This window comes from Pocillopora damicornis, chromosome 3 (genome assembly GCF_964200805.1).
Source record: "Pocillopora damicornis chromosome 3, jaPocDami1.2, whole genome shotgun sequence".
NCBI lineage: Eukaryota > Metazoa > Cnidaria > Anthozoa > Scleractinia > Pocilloporidae > Pocillopora > Pocillopora damicornis.
In genome coordinates, this window is record NC_142672.1 from 5,431,774 (window position 1) to 5,449,722 (window position 17,949).

The 17,949-nt window shown below is 38.6% G+C and overlaps 3 protein-coding genes across 3 annotated transcripts; 1 reads left to right on the forward strand and 2 right to left on the reverse strand.

The window, feature by feature from the left end:
* Positions 1–264: 264 nt before the first annotated feature.
* LOC113679223 (uncharacterized) lies at positions 265–2,947 on the reverse strand. The gene has a single exon (XM_027196174.2). It carries the CDS (start codon positions 2,824–2,826, stop codon positions 1,264–1,266), a length of 1,563 nt encoding a protein of 520 aa, XP_027051975.2. The 5' UTR covers positions 2,827–2,947; the 3' UTR covers positions 265–1,263.
* A 5,259-nt stretch (positions 2,948–8,206) lies between these two features.
* On the forward strand, positions 8,207–9,985 carry LOC113679220 (6-phosphogluconolactonase). The gene has a single exon (XM_027196172.2). It carries the CDS (start codon positions 8,229–8,231, stop codon positions 8,943–8,945), a length of 717 nt encoding a protein of 238 aa, XP_027051973.2. The 5' UTR covers positions 8,207–8,228; the 3' UTR covers positions 8,946–9,985.
* On the reverse strand, positions 9,956–15,174 carry LOC113679221 (charged multivesicular body protein 4b). The gene is made up of 5 exons (XM_027196173.2): positions 14,538–15,174; positions 14,236–14,413; positions 12,929–13,043; positions 11,909–12,029; positions 9,956–11,315 (listed from the first exon to the last, which is right to left on the reverse strand). The coding sequence occupies exons 1-5, from the start codon at positions 14,707–14,709 to the stop codon at positions 11,248–11,250; spliced, it is 654 nt and encodes a 217-aa protein (XP_027051974.2). The 5' UTR covers positions 14,710–15,174; the 3' UTR covers positions 9,956–11,247.
* Between the last annotated feature and the right edge of the window lie 2,775 nt (positions 15,175–17,949).

The following is a 17,949-nucleotide window of genomic DNA, read 5'->3' on the forward strand; positions in this document are numbered from 1 at the left end:
AAATAGACAGAATAAGCTCCAAAACAATGCCTGCTGCCAAAACCCACCACTGTCGCCGGCGAAAAATGTCGCCAACCACTTTTGTTCGTAAGATGATTTTGCAGAAAATCTGCACTGTTGAATTGCCTCGAGCTTTGTCAACCAAATGAAACCGTCAGAAAATCTTCTCGTGCAAATGTAAACAACAATCACAAATCGCAAAGTTCACTGATGCATAACCAAGAAGAGTACCTACTTTCTCGAGAAAATTCTTATCGAAGTATATTTGATTTGCATCACTACTAGCGGGCTAGAGATCATTCAGTCGCTAGTTTAAATTTTAATAAAAAACTTCGCCTTGATACAAAAAAGGTCATTACAAAACGGTCAAACACGTAACTCCTAAACTGGTTGCTTTTCCACAAACCTAAAAAATGGAGTAACATTTTGAAAAACCATGTGGATTGCTTGCCTTTCTAAAAAATTTGTCTCCACATAAAGCCAGAAAACTCTAACCCTTGCCCATGTCAGAGTAAAAATTCCACCCAAACTGTGCAGAATACTGACCAAACTTGGATAAATGTCCAAGTAAAATACAGTTCCCAATAAACATATTGTTAACTCACATAATACAAAAATGAAGAGTTCCTGAATAAATCCTCTTTCCATGAGAGTGCTGCCAAAAACATTCATGCCCTATACACTACCAAAAAATCCAGATCACTTGAACTTGGTAAATAATTGACCGAGTAAGGTCTGATCCAACTTCATATGTAATAACTCCCAAAGCTCATTTTCAAGCCAATAGATTTTGAACTTGAGTAGCAAACAAGCCCCTGATCCTGATCATGCAAATTGTGTACCACTACCAGATGCATTAGAATGTGTTCCAGTGATCAGTTGTACAAGATTTAGCTGATAAAATGATTTTTGGTTATTCATATCACTTAAAAATAAAAAAAGTATCTCAAAACTACCTCAACCAAAATTTCATATTAATATAAGATTTTTTCAATAGAAATAAACTTTCCTAGACAAGCTATTCCAATCAGGTACAATATACTGACTATTCATATCATGACCAACATCAAATTATTTCATACTACCCAAACTTTTAAAGTCATACCAATATTGAGAGGCATCCAGAGAAAATGATCCTACTTCTGCTTTTAAAACCCTCTAGGTGTTATATGAATTACAAACTATACTAAATGTTAGCAATTTAAGAAAATACATCTGTACATGATCCCTCCTAAAATATCCTTCAAAACATCGTCCTCTCTTTTAGACCAAAAATAGTTGAACTTTTCGCTTTCCAACAGGTTTGTTGTTCAGCTGTTTAATCGCACTGTGAGCCTCCCCTCTTGTTGGTAATGTAACCATGGCATCCCCAGATGATCGCCCAGGAGCAAGGTAATGAATACGAATGGAGTCTGGAATAATTGGAAACCCATAAAAGAAATCCAAAATCTCCTCAGCAGAAACAGTGGAGGGCAAATTACGCATACCAATCACACAACCTGCTTGGATATCATTCATACTTATATTTGCCCCTGCAGCAAGCTGGTTCAGAGGATTTACTTGCCCCTCCATGCCACCAACTTCATTGGTAGGAACAGGTATCTTTCCTGGAGAATTCATTACAACATTAGCCATACCCATGTCAGCAGCTGAAAGATTTTGACTCTTCCTGTTCAAGTTCCCAACAGAATACATTGTACTCTCCGGAGAGAAGCTGGGCCTAGCTACAGCTGGTTCCTGGAGTGTCCAAGCATCTCTGTTCTCCAAGGCAGCCAACATATCTTCCACACTGCATTGTCTTACACCCACAAATCTACTTTTTATAAACTGACGGTTTCTGTCTTCTCCTTGAATACGGTCTCCAACTGTCCTAAACTCCACATACGCCTCTCCATTATTTTTACCAGCATATGGTCCAGATGCGTGGGACATGAGATGAACATGCAGCACATTCAGCCCTGAGAAAAACTGGACGATTTCATCTTCAGTAACACTGTAAGGTAGAGAAGTAATATGAACCCACGTGGATTTTAAACCATCCCGACTGGTTGAGTCATGGCGACCTCGATTTAATCTGCTCATGGGAATACTTATAAAACCATTCGTTACTTCACGCGTTCCATTGGCAAAAGAGGTCTCACGTCGGGTTCCCTTTCCCTCCCTATCTCTGCTGTAACTTCGTGAACGTCGTCGATTAACATTTTTGACAAGATCCCTCCTCTTTTCCTTATCCCGTCCCCTCCGGTCTTGTTCGTCTCGTTTTGTTGACAGTCCATTAACACCTCTCCCGTTTACGATTCGCAAACTACTACGTTCACTGAACTTCTTGGCTTCGCGTCGCTCATTCACATGGTTCGAAGCACCATGGTCCCTCTGACTTTTAGAACCATCAACACTACTGTTTTTTCGAATTGGACTTCGACTCCTTGATCGCCGAGGAGTATCTCGGCTACTCCTTGAACTCTCTTTCACACCATTCGACCTCAATTTAATTTCGGTCTGGGATTTGATGTCTTTCATAGGCGGTCGCTCTCCTTCAAATCGGCGAAATCGTACGCCCTCACTCAAAATCTTATCCATTTCCGATTGGCTGCTTAGAACGAGCTCTATGTATCGTTTTCCAACGTAATTTCCATTCCTGTACATAGCCTTCCTCGCCTCATCATCCTTTTTGAAGCATGCAAATGCAAATCCAGATGCCTTCCCTTCTTGACTTGGAGCTAAATGAATATCATCCTCGCTTATTTCCAACCCTCGGTAAAATTGCCTAATTTCTCGGGCCGTAGCCTCCCAAGGAAGACCCTTCATCTTAATGATCACTACCATGTCAATTTTGAGCCTTTAACGTCTGTTTCCCTGCGGCAAGACGACAAAATGTATTAAACTGTAGTCACAAACATGACTGCTTTCAGCTTCGCAAGCACTTTCTCTACATGCTTCCGCTGTGATATACGTCAGGGGCGAACCCCCCTAATCTAAATAAGCGACAGACCGGAAGCGGTAGCACACTTCTCTTTCGATACGTGTTTTTTTATTCAAAACAGTTATTCTCTTACTTCTCTTTGCCAGGCGAGATCAAAGCAAAAACAACGAAACAAACCGCTAACTACGCTGTGTGCTAATTACTTTCAATTTTCTCTGTTTGCTCTCTAATCGACTTTTTCAAGAGGTAGATGTTGCTATGTAAAATTAGCATTTCGGCAGACTCACGGCAGTTACCTGGGTTACATGTAAAATAATAACCATCGAGTCACGAACTTGTTTATTCAGAGGAAAACGAAAGTTAAAACGCCTGAAAATGAAACAGCGCGTGACAAAATGAGGCCAGAATACGTAAAAATCAACATTGAGCAATCACTTTTTGATTCTAAGTAGAAGCAAAATTAAGATTAAAAAGAAAGAAAAAGAAACCTGAAAAAAAAATGTAATTGTTTTTCTTGAGAGCTTAAACATTTCAAAGAAAGGTTGTTAAAAAGAAGTCTATCCGAGGCCGCGATTCTAGACCATTTAAACTTTGATGTCTCTTTGCAAATGAGTTGTTTGATCTGAACGAATTCATAGAGATTGATCCTCCATATCACTGGTAGGCTAAATTTTAAAGATGGTTTAGCACGTTTGAGTATTATCTGCCCGGCGAATTCGACAAGGACGACCTAGACAGCAAAAGTTATATAAGCCGCATGGATGTTACGATAGGAATTCTGAGAATATCAGTACCTCAACCCAACTGCACAAATGTGTCTTAATGGATATTCTAGTGAATCAAGAATAAGTGAAAATGTCTATATTTTTATTATTTTGAAAACTAAATTGGAAGTTCGAATGAAAATCTAATCGTCAAAGATTTAGCTGCCTGGCTTAAATACGGGCTGGATGCTCCTGGGAATCTTTTAGTACCAAGTGACTTTGAAATGAAAAACATTTAGTTAACAGATGTTTCCTTAAATACGAAGACTACTCCAGCGTGTGCATTCCAAGAAATACACCGACTACCCCCATTTCCTTACAACAACATTTAAATGGGCTGTGTTTGATATATTCAACTTGCAAAACTGTGCGACCTCAGGCTGAATTATTTATTAAATCGAGCATTCAAATTCGGTGTCGTTTGTTAGTAACATCTAGCTGGGATAGGAGTCTAACGCCTCTTCAATGTCTCAGATGTATTTCACCTGTCACTCAACTTATGCCCTTATGGGTTTGATGAGGACTAAACTCGATAGAAAACGCAGCTGATTGTCCTCGTATTTGCCTTATGATCGAACCAGCCAAACTATCCCTGTGTCCAACGTGTCTTAAGATATCAAAGACCTCTCTTAACAAAACAGTCATAATAATGTGATGACTTCTTATTCAAGGGGAAGGAAATTGTTCTCTGTTCCTTGTGTTAATTTTTTTCCAGTCAGTTGGCACTTGAATGTTGGTAAATTCTCATACTCAGGTTTGTGACCTAGTTGGTTTATTCTCAGTCTCTACAGAAATCTACGTGTAGCCACACCCTCTTCCCCCCCCCCCCCCCAAGGTGAAACGGAGGCGAGGGAGCTTTAAAATCCTGTTGTAGATAGCTATTGTCCTTAGAGTACACCATATGCGTAAAGACATTCTTTACGAAAGTGTAGAGAAGTTCGTAAAGACGCGTAAAGAGGATCTTAACGCTTACTTTACGGCATCTTTACGGATTCGTAAATCTATAATTTCATGCCGTGCATGAAGACACTCCGTCCGCCACATTCCCTTAAGCATCACTGGGAAATGGTAGGTGCTCAGTAGCAAGTGTTCTCGACCTCGGCAACGTTTTTTGCGGCCACCCCCGGTGACGTCAAAGATAACAATAGGTTCTAGGTCAGACCGAACCTAAAACGCCTATTAGCTTCTAACTTTATTTTATTGCAACAGGATAGAAATGATTTTCCAAAGTTTTAAAAGTCATTGTTTCGAGTAATGTACCTCGACCACCTACAAATTTGCGATCGAAGTGATTTTGTTCATAGTAAATATATAAACCAAAAATTGCACGTAATGCTCGGGCAGTTTTTAATCCATGGTTGGCTCATGATGTTTTGAAAGGCTCGAGTTATTATGAAAACTTTCCAACATCACTCGTGAACGTGAATAACGAAGTGTACTTGGTTGCACATGATTTCCACCAACACTTTGAATGGCCCTCTCATTTCTCTAGTCGTCTTCCAAATAAGCATGGCTTATTTGGAGGGCAAATCTTTATCCCAAGCTATTATCATTTCTCGCACCCATCCTGCCCGGCCGCGTTGGTTAGCAACGCTTTGGAAAGGACTGGACGGTCTATAATGTTGTTAGGATTGGTAAACGTTCATGACAACCTGGTCTAAAAACTTATTATCTTAGCTAAACAAATAGGAAAGTGAAAATAGACTTTAAAACTTGACAAGCACTGTTGTATTTCCGGCTCACCTGACACGTTTGATAAGGTTTTTTTTTTTCATGTCCTTGACAAGTGAACGATTATTTTCGGCTGGACCTATGGTTGTATGACAGAGAATAAAATATTTTTCCAAAAGTTCACAGCTTCACTCCACGAGAACGTAAAATTGTCTCGCTAAACGATTTTTCGTGAGGTGAATTGGGTGAAATAAAAATCTAAGCGCAGGAAAAAAAATGAAAAAGAAAAGTTAAAAGGAAACAGAAAAACATTATTCATTTTAAGCTTAAAAAATAAGAAAAAAAAGTATATTTAGTCTTTATAAACGTAACTAGATTAAAAATTGTTTTTGAAATATCAGTAAAGCGGATCAGATGTTTTTCTCAAAGAAGTGGGCATCACGCCAAACTGGTGTAAGCTTTCCCTTTAAACCACCATAACTAGTCGCTTGTAAGGAACGAACATTAGTTCAGTTGCGACTCCAAATCGACGTCATATTCTTATTGAATAATTGTATATTCCAGATTCAGTGAAACTAGCGCTGTTTTGATCTCTTTTTTTGCCCGGCGTGTATCATTGGGAGAAATTTAGGAATAAGACTCGGTTTCGAAGACACATAAATTTATCCTTCGCAACCAATACCATCAAAAACAAGTACTTTTAAGGACATTGAACATCACTTACCAAAACTAACGGGATGTTTACTCTGGTATAATCTTCAGAATATATGCTGACAGTTTTGCGGAACTAGTGTAAAACTTTCAATGTCTTCGCTACTAAGGTTACCATAGTACCATTACCATCACTGCAAGGAACGTTCTGATATTGAAAGCGAAGAGGCTTAAAATGTTCGCCTGCTATCACGGAAATCTTACACATTTTCGAGTGTAATCTCCCTACACGTCCCTTACCACTATGCGTGGAGGCTATCATTAACAAATTTCCACACCGAGTCGGTAAAATGCGGGAGATGTTACTCAACAAATCTTTATATCTTGGGGTAACCTTCCCAATACCTGAAAAACCGTGGATTACTCACCAATTTGATTCAGTCTGTCACAGTAGACGGTGTCAAAGCAACTAGTAATTCGGATTTGATAATTTCATCAGTCCATTTTATTCGCTATGGTAATATTGGCAAAGGTAATACTGGCTCCTGAAAAAGGTCTCAAAAGCATCTTTCGTTCACTTCCGAATAAAACTACCCAAGTTCATTGAACCTCCGCCAGGATTTTGAGAAAACAATTCATTGATAACCATTATGATTATGTTGGAAAAAAATGCTGAAGCGTCTGCCAGATCAAGGATAACGCATACACAGAAGGCAGGGGAGACATGGTAGCAGATGGCATTCACGCATATACGCGAATTCGGGTGAGAAATTCCCACACTGCCAGTAGTCGACGAGAACGCAAAAAGGGGGAAGGGGGGTGGAGGGGAGGAGGCGAGGTCTCACCTCCGACGCTCTGCGTACCCCTGGTGAAATTGCTTATACTTCCCCTCTACAATGTGTATCAGCGGGTTTGTATTCTTGCGGAAATACGGACCTCTAAATTAATGCAGTGTCTTACTTCGGAAAATATTAATGCCACGAAGATGTGCAAGTTTTCGCGCGCCTAAATCATAAGATTTGTATGATACTGACTTTAAAAAGGACAAAATCTCATTTAGGGTGAAGGGGAGGGGGAATTGGTGGGCTCCCCAGGGCCCCTTTGGCTTCGCCCCTGGGATGGTGAATGAATTTATCAGGACGAGAAGGGGCTAGGGCGTGACACACCCGAGACACACCCTATCTCTTCCGCGTCTCGTCTCAATCCATCTTTGACCAAAATTTTCGCTCCATGTCGAGAAAGCACTTGTTTTCCCTACTCGAGAGCAAAGCAGACTAAAACCAATTTAATAAATTCTCCTTTTAGGGAAGGTACTTTTTTTCTTGGGGGGGGGGGGGAGGGCTGGGGCCTCAGCGGAGAGGGTCATACATAGAGGGTCACTGAAAGTGAGCACCAAAAGAGGAGGGTCATACCTCTTTGTAAGTTATTCAAGGGGAGGGTCGCACACCTTTCCCAGAATATTTTAATGAGGATTTTTTTATGTTGCTTTCCATTTTTCTTACAGATTAAGTTTTTCTCTTCACCTACTTTGATTTAATTTCGAGTTTTATTATAAGTTCTAGGTTACATTTCTACATGTATATTATGCCATGGCACATAGTTTTCTCGGAGGACTTGTGTCCTTTTCCGTCCGTATCGAGACGTACTAGACTCAGGTATCGTTTCTTAAGCTTTTTAGACCCGTTGACTATCCACTGCCTGATCTCCTGAGTCATTTAGTTCTGAAGAGTTACCGGTTACTACTAAATCCAACAATGCGCTCTGGCCTGTCACTGTCAGACTCTGAATTTGAGTCAGAGGCTTGCTGAATGTTGTTTTGACTGTCCTGCACAATAGAAGTCAAAATCTTCAGGGTCAGGGTTTTTTTTATTAAAACGCAAAGGAGGGCCAACACTTTTTGAGGAAAAAAAATACCAAAATTCCTAAGCCCCCCTCCCCCCTCCCCAAAAAAAAATGTACCTTTCCTTGATACATTCGAGGCCTTAGTCGGGTTGATTCAGCTTGTAAGTTGGAGCTCAACTGAATTTTCTAATTTGAGAAAGATCTCTTCACTTTTTCAGCTACATTTAAGGCTTCCTTTTCTTGATGCAAAATTTTGTGTTTCAATACACTCGCCGCTTTTGTTTTTTTCCTCTTCCTGTGTCCGCGTCGCGAAGCACTCACGCGCAACTCGTGACTCCACCCCTCCCCTGACCGTGATGCACTAGTTCCTCTCAAACATGGCAGCTAGACATTGCTTTGCAAACGAAGCGGATTTGAGGCGTGAGGTTTGTTCCCTGATCGCCCAAAAGTCATCAGAAGCTATCAAAGATCATGGATTTTTTACGGTCGGTTTTTCAGGTGGAAGTCTACCGAAGATCGTTTCCCCCGGTCTGTTAGCGCAAAAGATCGACTTCTCGAAGTGGCGAGTGTTCTTTTGCGACGAGCGGTACGTGCCAATATCAGACCCTGACAGCAATTATCAAGCAGTAAAACAACACTTTTTAGATAAAGCTTCTGTAGGAGAGGTGTTAATCATCAATCCTGATATTGCATTGGATGAGGCCGCGAAAGACTATGAATCTCGTCTGAAGAGCTGGTACTCTGGCAATGACCTCCCTTCTCTCGACATGCTGCTGTTGGGAATGGGGCCAGATGGGCACACCTGTTCTCTCTTCCCTGCCCATGCTTTGCTTGAAGAAACATCTCGCCTTGTAGCACCGATTTCTGATTCACCTAAGCCGCCTCCCTGTCGGATCACGCTTACGTATCCAATCATAAATGCGACCAAGTGTGCAGTGTTTGTGAGTACAGGAGCTAGCAAGGCCAGTGTTCTTCAGCAAGTGTTGGAGGGCGACACCGCAGAGCTGCTTCCAGCTGCAAGGGTGAAGCCAGCTTGTGGTGAACTGCACTGGTTTGTTGATGATGCTGCAGCTAGTCTTTTGAAAAAGACCTGAACAATGATCGGTTCTTTAATTTTTTCTAATGTTTCTAGTGTTAATTTAGGTAATAAAATAATTCTTATCTATGTAACGTAGTTAGCTGATAGCCTATCTGTGGGTACGTTCTTGCGCCAACTGAACCGGGTGGGTGGGGTCTGAGAGAGTTAGTTAGAGGGAACGTGACAGGGAGGCCGAACTGTTCTGCTCAAAAATTTCTCCTAGGCTAAATTGAGACACAAAAGCTTGTTGTTGAGGACACTTTATGAAAAACATTTAGCTCTCTTCATCCTTAGCTCAAGGATTTGAGATATCTGATATGCAGACACTTTACCAATCCTAAGGACAATCTCTTAAATATAGTTAGATAAAACTGATGGTACAGTTTCCAGCTCTTAATTTCAGTGTCAAAATGGTCTTTTCCCTCACACTGTAGTTGCTAGAGTTCCATCTTTGAGTCATCATATCCCAAATGTGTCCTGTTCCACCTCTATTGCTCACCCATCCTCTCACTTTGGTAGATCAATTTTTTTCAGTACAATCAAATTGTGTTTGTAGAAAGACAAGGATACAGAGTTATAGACAACTGAGTAGCAAGGTTTGATACTGGAAGTCTTTAGGAGTTCAGTGATTAACTCTTAGGATAAAGACATTCTGATTCATCATGTAAGGTCCTATGCATCTGTATTATGCTGTAAAATTGCACATGTGGATCATTGCATAAAATAAATGATTAATTATTAACCATTGATATGTAAATTCTTAAGAATATATTCTAAAGATATTCATTAGCTGGCGTATGACAATGACCTTAAAATTTAAATCAGGGGTGATAATGAAGGGGAAATTAAATGTTAGTCACTCATACAAGTTTAAGGGGTAAGGCAATCAGACTTTTTTATGTGCCTAACATCTTTTTTTAGCATTTTGGTATTTGATAGAATGATGGTACACACTTTAGGCCTAGGAATCAATTACTGCCTACTTGATAAATTAAGTAATGTTTGTTATTTAAATCTCAGAGCTTGTTGAATAAAATGTTATTTATTTTCAGTAAACTTTCCCCAATATTTGTCTGGTAAATTGTTTGTTTGTTTTGGCATCAAGCATGTAAGTATTTTTGGCCAGAATACAAACTTTAAAGAAACTCCACACCCTCACAACTTCAATTATCCACAACTTTAACATCCCACTTGGCACTTTGTTGTGATTAAACTTAATATCCAGATTCGTGCCACTTTCTCAGGGAGAAGTTTTCAAAATAAGACAAACCTGCATCAAATGATGCAGCTGTCATTTTAAGTCAACAAAATCAGATGTTGTTATTGAAGAAATTATGGAAGAAAATACCAACCTAAAAGTTTCCTGTACATGTTGCACAGGACAATTTCTTTGGAATAATCAACTTAAGAGACTGCCTAGTAAAGTAAAATTATGATTTAATTTGGGTTCATACCATCTTCTCACCCTAACTAAAAAACCTCACAATTGTTTTTCTTTAAAACTGATGTACACCTCCATTCCCACAGGTGTAACATTACCACATGTACGAGTATGTGGACAGCCTTAAAGTAATAGTTGATACAGGAATTAAGAATAATTTAAAACATAACTAGCAGTAGTTTATTCCAGTGCACTAGTGGATAAGGATGGACTGATAATCCTAATCATTGTTCTAGCCACTCTTTATCTCCTTCTAAGCTTGCATTCTTCTTCTCATCACATAAAGGTAAAGAGTACATTCATGTGTGGAGGCCAGTGAAGTTAAAGGGCACTGAATAATGGTCAGTTTCTATTCTGTTTATCAGTGTTGTTGAGTCAAGAACATAGTACTGAATAACAATTAACATTTATATAGGAAGAAACCTCACATTTAGTGAAACAGATCACAAATGTCTCACCATCAAAATCATTATTGATATCAAATAAAAAAATCAGAAACATGCTTGTTCTCCCATCGACTTGAAGAATGGTATCAACCCATTTTTACTGATGGGTGGCAAAAATTTACATTTCATATATTGATCCGCAATATTTTAACATCAGTGACCTTTCTCGGTATACCTCGCCAAGTTTTGACCTGTTTCTTGTTACAGAGTATTCACTGTACTGAGGATTTTATTGAATATTGACTTTGACCATGCTATATCCATACCAGGAATTGTATTTCAAGAGCTTTAGTGCTCAAACTGAAAAAGATTAAGGAAATAACTGACTGTCCTAAGAGGCCACAACTCAAACAGTATGTTGTTTTTGGCAGGGGTTGATTACAAGACTGTCCTAGACTAAACATGAAAAAAGTTTAAATGATCAATTGAATCTAAGAGGCCCATGCCTCAAGGTCTCTTAAATCATCTTCTTCTGCTGCTGCTTTAGTCTTGGCTTTGGCTGAAATTGATAGTAAAAGAAGACAATCTTAGTTGCTGGAAATAAAATCTGACTATTTCTCTTATTGATTGAAGGGGTTATTCTGAAGGCCACTGTGTTGCATCTTTCACCCTCTTCTGCTAAGAACATGTTCTGCTTTATCAGGCATGGTAATCTGCAGTGTTCTCTCTTATTTAAGCACGACAGGGAAAAGAAACTTTCAAACTGGTGGAGCAATCCTCCTATCTGTTAAATTTTCAAGAATTCAAAGCAATTTTAGGAAGTACTATAGGTGTTAAATTTTACCCCCTGAAAAGGAGAACACTGAATGTACTCTAGGGTAACAAATTCAATACAATAATAATAATAATAATAATAATAATAATAATAATAACAATAAAATGACCTCTACACAATTAAGATAGTGTCAGTGGCACTCTCACTCAAAATGAAACATAGCCATAAAGAGGGCTGTGTTTTTCGAGTCAATTTTAAAATAGTGCAAGATCAAGTATCCTTATACCTCTGATCTATTACAAAATCTTTAAAATTGAGTCTGTTTCTCCAAAGAGGATAATTATGGAGAACACAGAAAACATAGGCTATGGACCTACCTGGGGCAGCTGGTAGTTCTGTCTCAGGAACTGCTGGCAGACTACTTGTTCCACCAACCTCTAGCAACTGTTCATCCAGTCCCTCTTGTTCAAGTTCTTCAAGTTCATTCAGTAATTCATCCTACATGAGAAAATACATCAACAAACATTCAGAGTAAAGTCAAAATTACAACTCATCTACATAGCCAGGAAAATACTTCCTTCAGTACTGCCTGGTACCAGTAATAATTGACTCAATCTGTTGTTACATTTTATTTTGTACCAAAAATTAACTGATGATTTCCTACTATTTCTGAGACCTCTTCCCACCCCTCTCTTGCAAATTTTAATAGCCTCCTTTATATGACCTCATATTGCAATTCAACAGAAAGGTGTTTCTGTACTAGTAGTAGATAAGTTCAAAGTGGACATTTACACAAAAATCAATCTTTTCATCGTACATGTTAATACAGACAGCGCAACTTCAATTAGAGTTTCTTGTCATTGTTTTACATGAAATTTTTGCCTTTGTAGTAGATCAAATGCTTTTAATCAAAGCCTTCAATAGTTCATTTTGGTATTTGATTATATAAAATCAGGAAAAACTTGCTACGCAAGTACAATTTAAACGCTGTTGTAGTAAGTATCTGTCTCGGAGTAGTAAATGTTTTTTACACAGGCATTTAGACTGTTTAATTGGGTTGAATTTGTAAAAATGCTGTAGATGCAAAAATCTGATAATATGTGCAATTTCAAACAAGTACAGCATGAATTATATTGAAACTTTGCAAAAGTATCTCATAATTTTAAACATGTGCATTGTAAGTATTTAACAATTTGCAATGGATTGAAATTCTCGCATTATTTCACTTTTTAATCCAATTTTTCCCATTGGACAATCTGCACTGATACTTGAACACAACAAAAAAAAAACCAATAATGTTGATTTTGAATACCTGAATTCACCTTTGAACTAGAGTTAGAAATTAGAAAATTTCTAGAAATGTACATCTTACAACCTGCATAATGTTTGGTACTTACCTCGTCAAGGTCCATTCCAAAGCCTGCTGGTTCTGATATGGCTCTAGATATTTCATCTGCCAGTTCTGTCTGTTCTTGAATGTCATCCATCATTTCATGCACATCGTCAACATCACTACCAAGGTGGAGAAAATATCAATGATAAAAAAAGGAAGGTGAAGAAAATGGGGTCACACATGGAAGCACTATGTGGCAGAGCATCTCTGATAACAATTGACTTCTTACTACTAATTGAAAAATCCATGGGAAAAATGTTTGAAAATTGAAAATATATATAGTTTTTGGGCAGGTTTATAAAGAGTACAGTTAATAAAACAAAACTCCAAGAACCTTATCTAGACACAAGGAGTAGTTATTCACAGACTATTAAAGCAATACCTCAATCCTTGACCTATTTTTTCTCAACAGAAAGTCTTGTGTAGTTGTGTACAGGTCAGACAAGTTTTGTAAACTTCATTAAAAGAAATTTGATCGGCAGTGAAAAACTCTCATCACATCCAGTTATAGCCCAAGGTTATTGAAACCTCATGATGGCAAAAAACAAACCCTTGACATAAATACAACTTGAAGCAAGGGTTTCAATAGCAGCTGGGTAATGGGTAGATGATCTACCTGCTGGTAAGGTGTTGGCTACCCACTCATAGCCGTTGTACAAATGCCATTGTGCTCCCAACATATATGCAATTCTCTTCAACCTTTTCCAAATTAGTTGATTTAGGGGAAAAACAATGCAATATAAATTGCAATTGAAGTCACAATGTAGGAAAATGTGATTGCAAGAGTATAAATTTTCAAATAGCCCTGTGACTTCATAAGTACAAGGGGCTCTCTACACTTTCAAAACTACCTGCCTGCCATTCTAACCAACCTATGCTTATCATATTGTAATGATACCGCTGTGAAGTGATTGTTTTCTCACCCAATAACCCTCTTTGTAGGTGTACTTTTTACTTTCTTGGTTAAGTTTGTTATTTTGGCTGCAATATTACTGTGTGTTGTTTTACAGTAGAATTAGGTAACAAATCAGTTCTACAATTCAAAACTGGGAATCATTTTCTCACTTGCAGGCAGGAGTGACCAAAATGGATTTCCTCCTACCAATAGATGGACACTATTAAGCAGTGGGGCGACTAAGTGAGAAAGAAATCTAACATTCAGAGGATATTGTACAATTAAACACCAAAAGGTACGAGTAAATGTCACAAGAAACTTTTGGTAGACAGTGAGAAGAGTTGTTGTTTAGATCTGGAACGTGAAAAGGTATGAACACATCCTTAACCCAGAGAATAAATTTCCAATAAACTCACAGTTGTTGATGAGCAGATTTCAATGCTTTTGCAGCATACGACATATTTTTAAGCACTTCAGTGTTAGTGTTAGCATTCTCCAGCGCCTCCCTTTGAAACTCAATCGTAGACAACGTTCCATCGATTTGCTGAAGTTGTTTTTCGAGTCGTTTCTTCCTCTTTAATGCCATCAGAGCAGCTACAATTTGTCATCAAACATACAAACATGTCAGCAACCTTAAATTTAACGCGACGACGCCTTACGAGTCGCTAGGAAGAAAAGCAAACAAAATCTTTGCCACTGATACACACTCTGTGCTCACCTCTCTTATTTTTTGAAGCAAATTTCCTAGCTGTTTGTACCTCTCCGTCGATTTTCTTTTCTAAAAATTCACTTTTTTTCGTCAACATTTCCTCTGTGGACCGTAACTTCTGAATTGCCTCTTGAGTTGTTGGCGGTTGCTCTTTACTTTTTCCTCCAAAAATCTTCCACATTTTGATCTGCTGATTATCTCACTACTTAAAAAGGTAAGAAAACAGTCTTTAAGCGGAGATATGAAGCCAAAATCTCTTTCAAAACCAGTAGGGAACACTCCACCAACTCGTTCTTAGTAAGGCCTATAATTAGGGATCTCACGTCATGTTCTTGTTTCTTGGCTTAGTAACCAGGCAAGTTGACTGTGAAGGTCTGGATTAGAGGTGTTTCTTCATTTCGTTTCTAATGTCTTCTGATTTACATTTTCATTTGTTTTTTGTTTTGAAACTTGATAAAAGCTCTACTGGCAATCAGATGAATCACATTCGCTCTTCTCTCGTCGACTGTGTTGTTTAAAGTGATGTAAGGGTTTTTCGGGGTGGCCTTTCTTCGATGACCTCCACCAATTTAACCCATTCACTCCTAAGATCTCATCACTAATTCTCCGATCTCCTTACTGTCTGCCAAGCAACTCGTGTGATGATAGTTCAGATAATTTGGTATTGGATCAAATAATAACCCCCAATTAACATTTTTGTTTATACTCGCCACTTGACTGCTGGATATTGTATTGATATCGTAAGAAGAAATTTTGTCTTGATCACTGATGGGAGTGAAAGAGGTAATGAGGAGGCGCGTTACGCGTCAGTGGAGAAAAGGAATCGACTGTTTCGAAAACTCATCAAATCACACAGTATTGCACAGAAAGAAAAAGACAGATCAGGAAAACGGAACCTAAGGATAAAAAGTTATACACCGCAGTATCTAAGGAACATTTCTCTCGATCACTTTAGTCAAGCCCATTTCATTTGTGTTGCAAATCATTTCAAATGTTCGATAACCGTATCAAATAGCTACACTCGGCCTCAATGCTGTTGGGACTCCGTGTGGTTTAGTATTATTACACTAGCACAGGGGGCTCAGTCCCCCTAATAACATGGTATTTCGAGCCTTTAGATGCACTCTTTTTATATTTACTAAGTTTGGGCGTGGAAGGTAGGGGTGTTATATGGTCCATTAACACCTCTACGCTTATTTTTAATCCCCATTACAAGCGAAGGTATCTTTCGCTAATTAGAAGATTCTTAGCATTTGCAGAAGATGAGACTTTATTATTAAAGAAGTGAAGAACTAAACTTGAAATGGTTGGCCATTTGGTCAAATGACGACTTTAAAACTTCTTATAAAAATACGAAAACTGAAATGGTAGGACATAAAAAAAATTAAGATCTAACTAGAAGACACTGTACAAAAAATTTATCGCTTTACTGTCGTAAAGTAAATCCATGAAATAACTTATATTAAAGTTCACACGGCAACTAGGTGGACAATCAGACATAGTTTGACGCTACTCTGGTTTGCAGATTTAATGAATGTAACCAAAGAAGTTACGATTTATAGACCCTAACTGAGAGCCAATCAGAACTATTACATGATATGTTTTTCCCATTTATTACTTGACTACTCAAGCTCTTTTGACGTTTTACTTTGTCACATTAGATATGAAATTTCTATCTCGAGTAGAGAAGTGTAGAGACTACCAACACAGATAGCTCCAATAAGAACTTCAGTTAGATGCATATGTTACAGATACAAGCGCGTGAAAACACCGCGGGCGACGTAAGTCGCGATTGGTTTTAGTCTTGTACCACATTGATTGTAAAGCGGTGCGAGTGTTCTGTATCATTCACAGTCGGGGTGAAGTAAAGTGAAACTAATGCAATCTCAACAAACGCTTTTCATTCAAATAATTTATTTATTCTTGTGTTTTCACGTTGCCATGGTCCAAACAATAGCGTAACTCAGTCTTTCTGTTCGTAAACCACGCACAACCCACAATATTTCTAAATTAGCTCCGACGAAGGGCTAAAGCTCGAAACGTCAGCTTCAGAAACTCTTTATGGTGGCCAATTTACATTACCAACAAAGTTAATAAAACCAAGTCATCCTTAATACTTCCACCGACGCAGCACCACAGTTTCATTAGAAACTTATCTGCTACTGTATTACGTAATCTTGAATTGACTTTAGACACGCAACCAGAAAATTTCTCTTCGGATCAATTATCATTTCATACGCTTCTTCCGTCCTTCTCAGTTGAGTCTATGGCAGTTACAAATCCGTTACCAAGTGTTCTTCAGGAAGCGCAGTTTTTCAAGAGTTGAGTTTTCTTTACGCGCGACAACATCCGTCGTATTGGAAAAGTTTCTTCCTCTTTCTATTCAAGTTAGGTCGTTTGGTCTCATTTACAACAAGGGGCTGGCAGCTATAATTCTTAACCGAAAAATTGCATCCACGAGTTAATAATTTTTTCTCGTTGAGTTTGGTCCTTCGGTTTTTCTGAGAAAGATCCGATTTTAATATTTTCCACCTTTGATGACTTCCATTTTTTTCCTTGGCTATCGCTGTAAAATTTCAAAGAAACCTGTTCTTTAACCCTGGAGGCTTCTCTTGTGGATAATTCGCATGATAAGTCATTGTCCGCTGTACAAGTGCTGGACAAAAGGCTCTGTGAGCTGTCAGTTATTAATTTTATTTGGGGAGAGTACGTCGCACTCAAAGGTGTTTTAAATTTTTGTGAAGGCGGTAATAAATATTCCTTTCCTCTTTTGTTGTCTTTTCTTGCTCCGTAATGAATCCCTCTGCTCGTCAGCTCAACTGAGGATGCTTTTTTCCCCATCAGAGTGACCTTTTGGCGACCCTGAACATTCTCTCCTGCACAAATAATTTTGCTTGGAACTGACCTTTCTGTTTTTTGATGAATTTTCTCATTTGAGGCGAAGTCGCCGACGCCAAAATGCCTTGAATAAGATATACGAGGTACAAGGCCCATATAACCATCGGAATCTTTCAACATTTTCCCTGTTCGCCTGTAGATTTGATTCTTGTTTGATTTGAGCTCCTCGACTTGTAGCGATATTTCCAGTCGTTCCACGACGTACGCATATAAAATAAATCTTGGGCAATGTTAGACATAAGGTTTTTCCAGTATTGTTCTCTTGTAGACGTCTATCCTAGGTCTAATTTTTTCATCAGTTGACCACTTTACATGGCATTCAACCACCACTTATTTTATAGCTTAAGATGCTTGATTTACAATTGTGATGTCGCCCTTTGTTGGTGACTTTCGTGCGTGTTATTCCATCCAATTTCCTGTCTTGTCTTTGTTTTTACGGAAGCTCTCTATGAGAAAGGTTCTTAACGTGGGAGGCACCCGATGACTCCAAGAGAAAAACAGCACGTACAAAGGAGTAATTTTC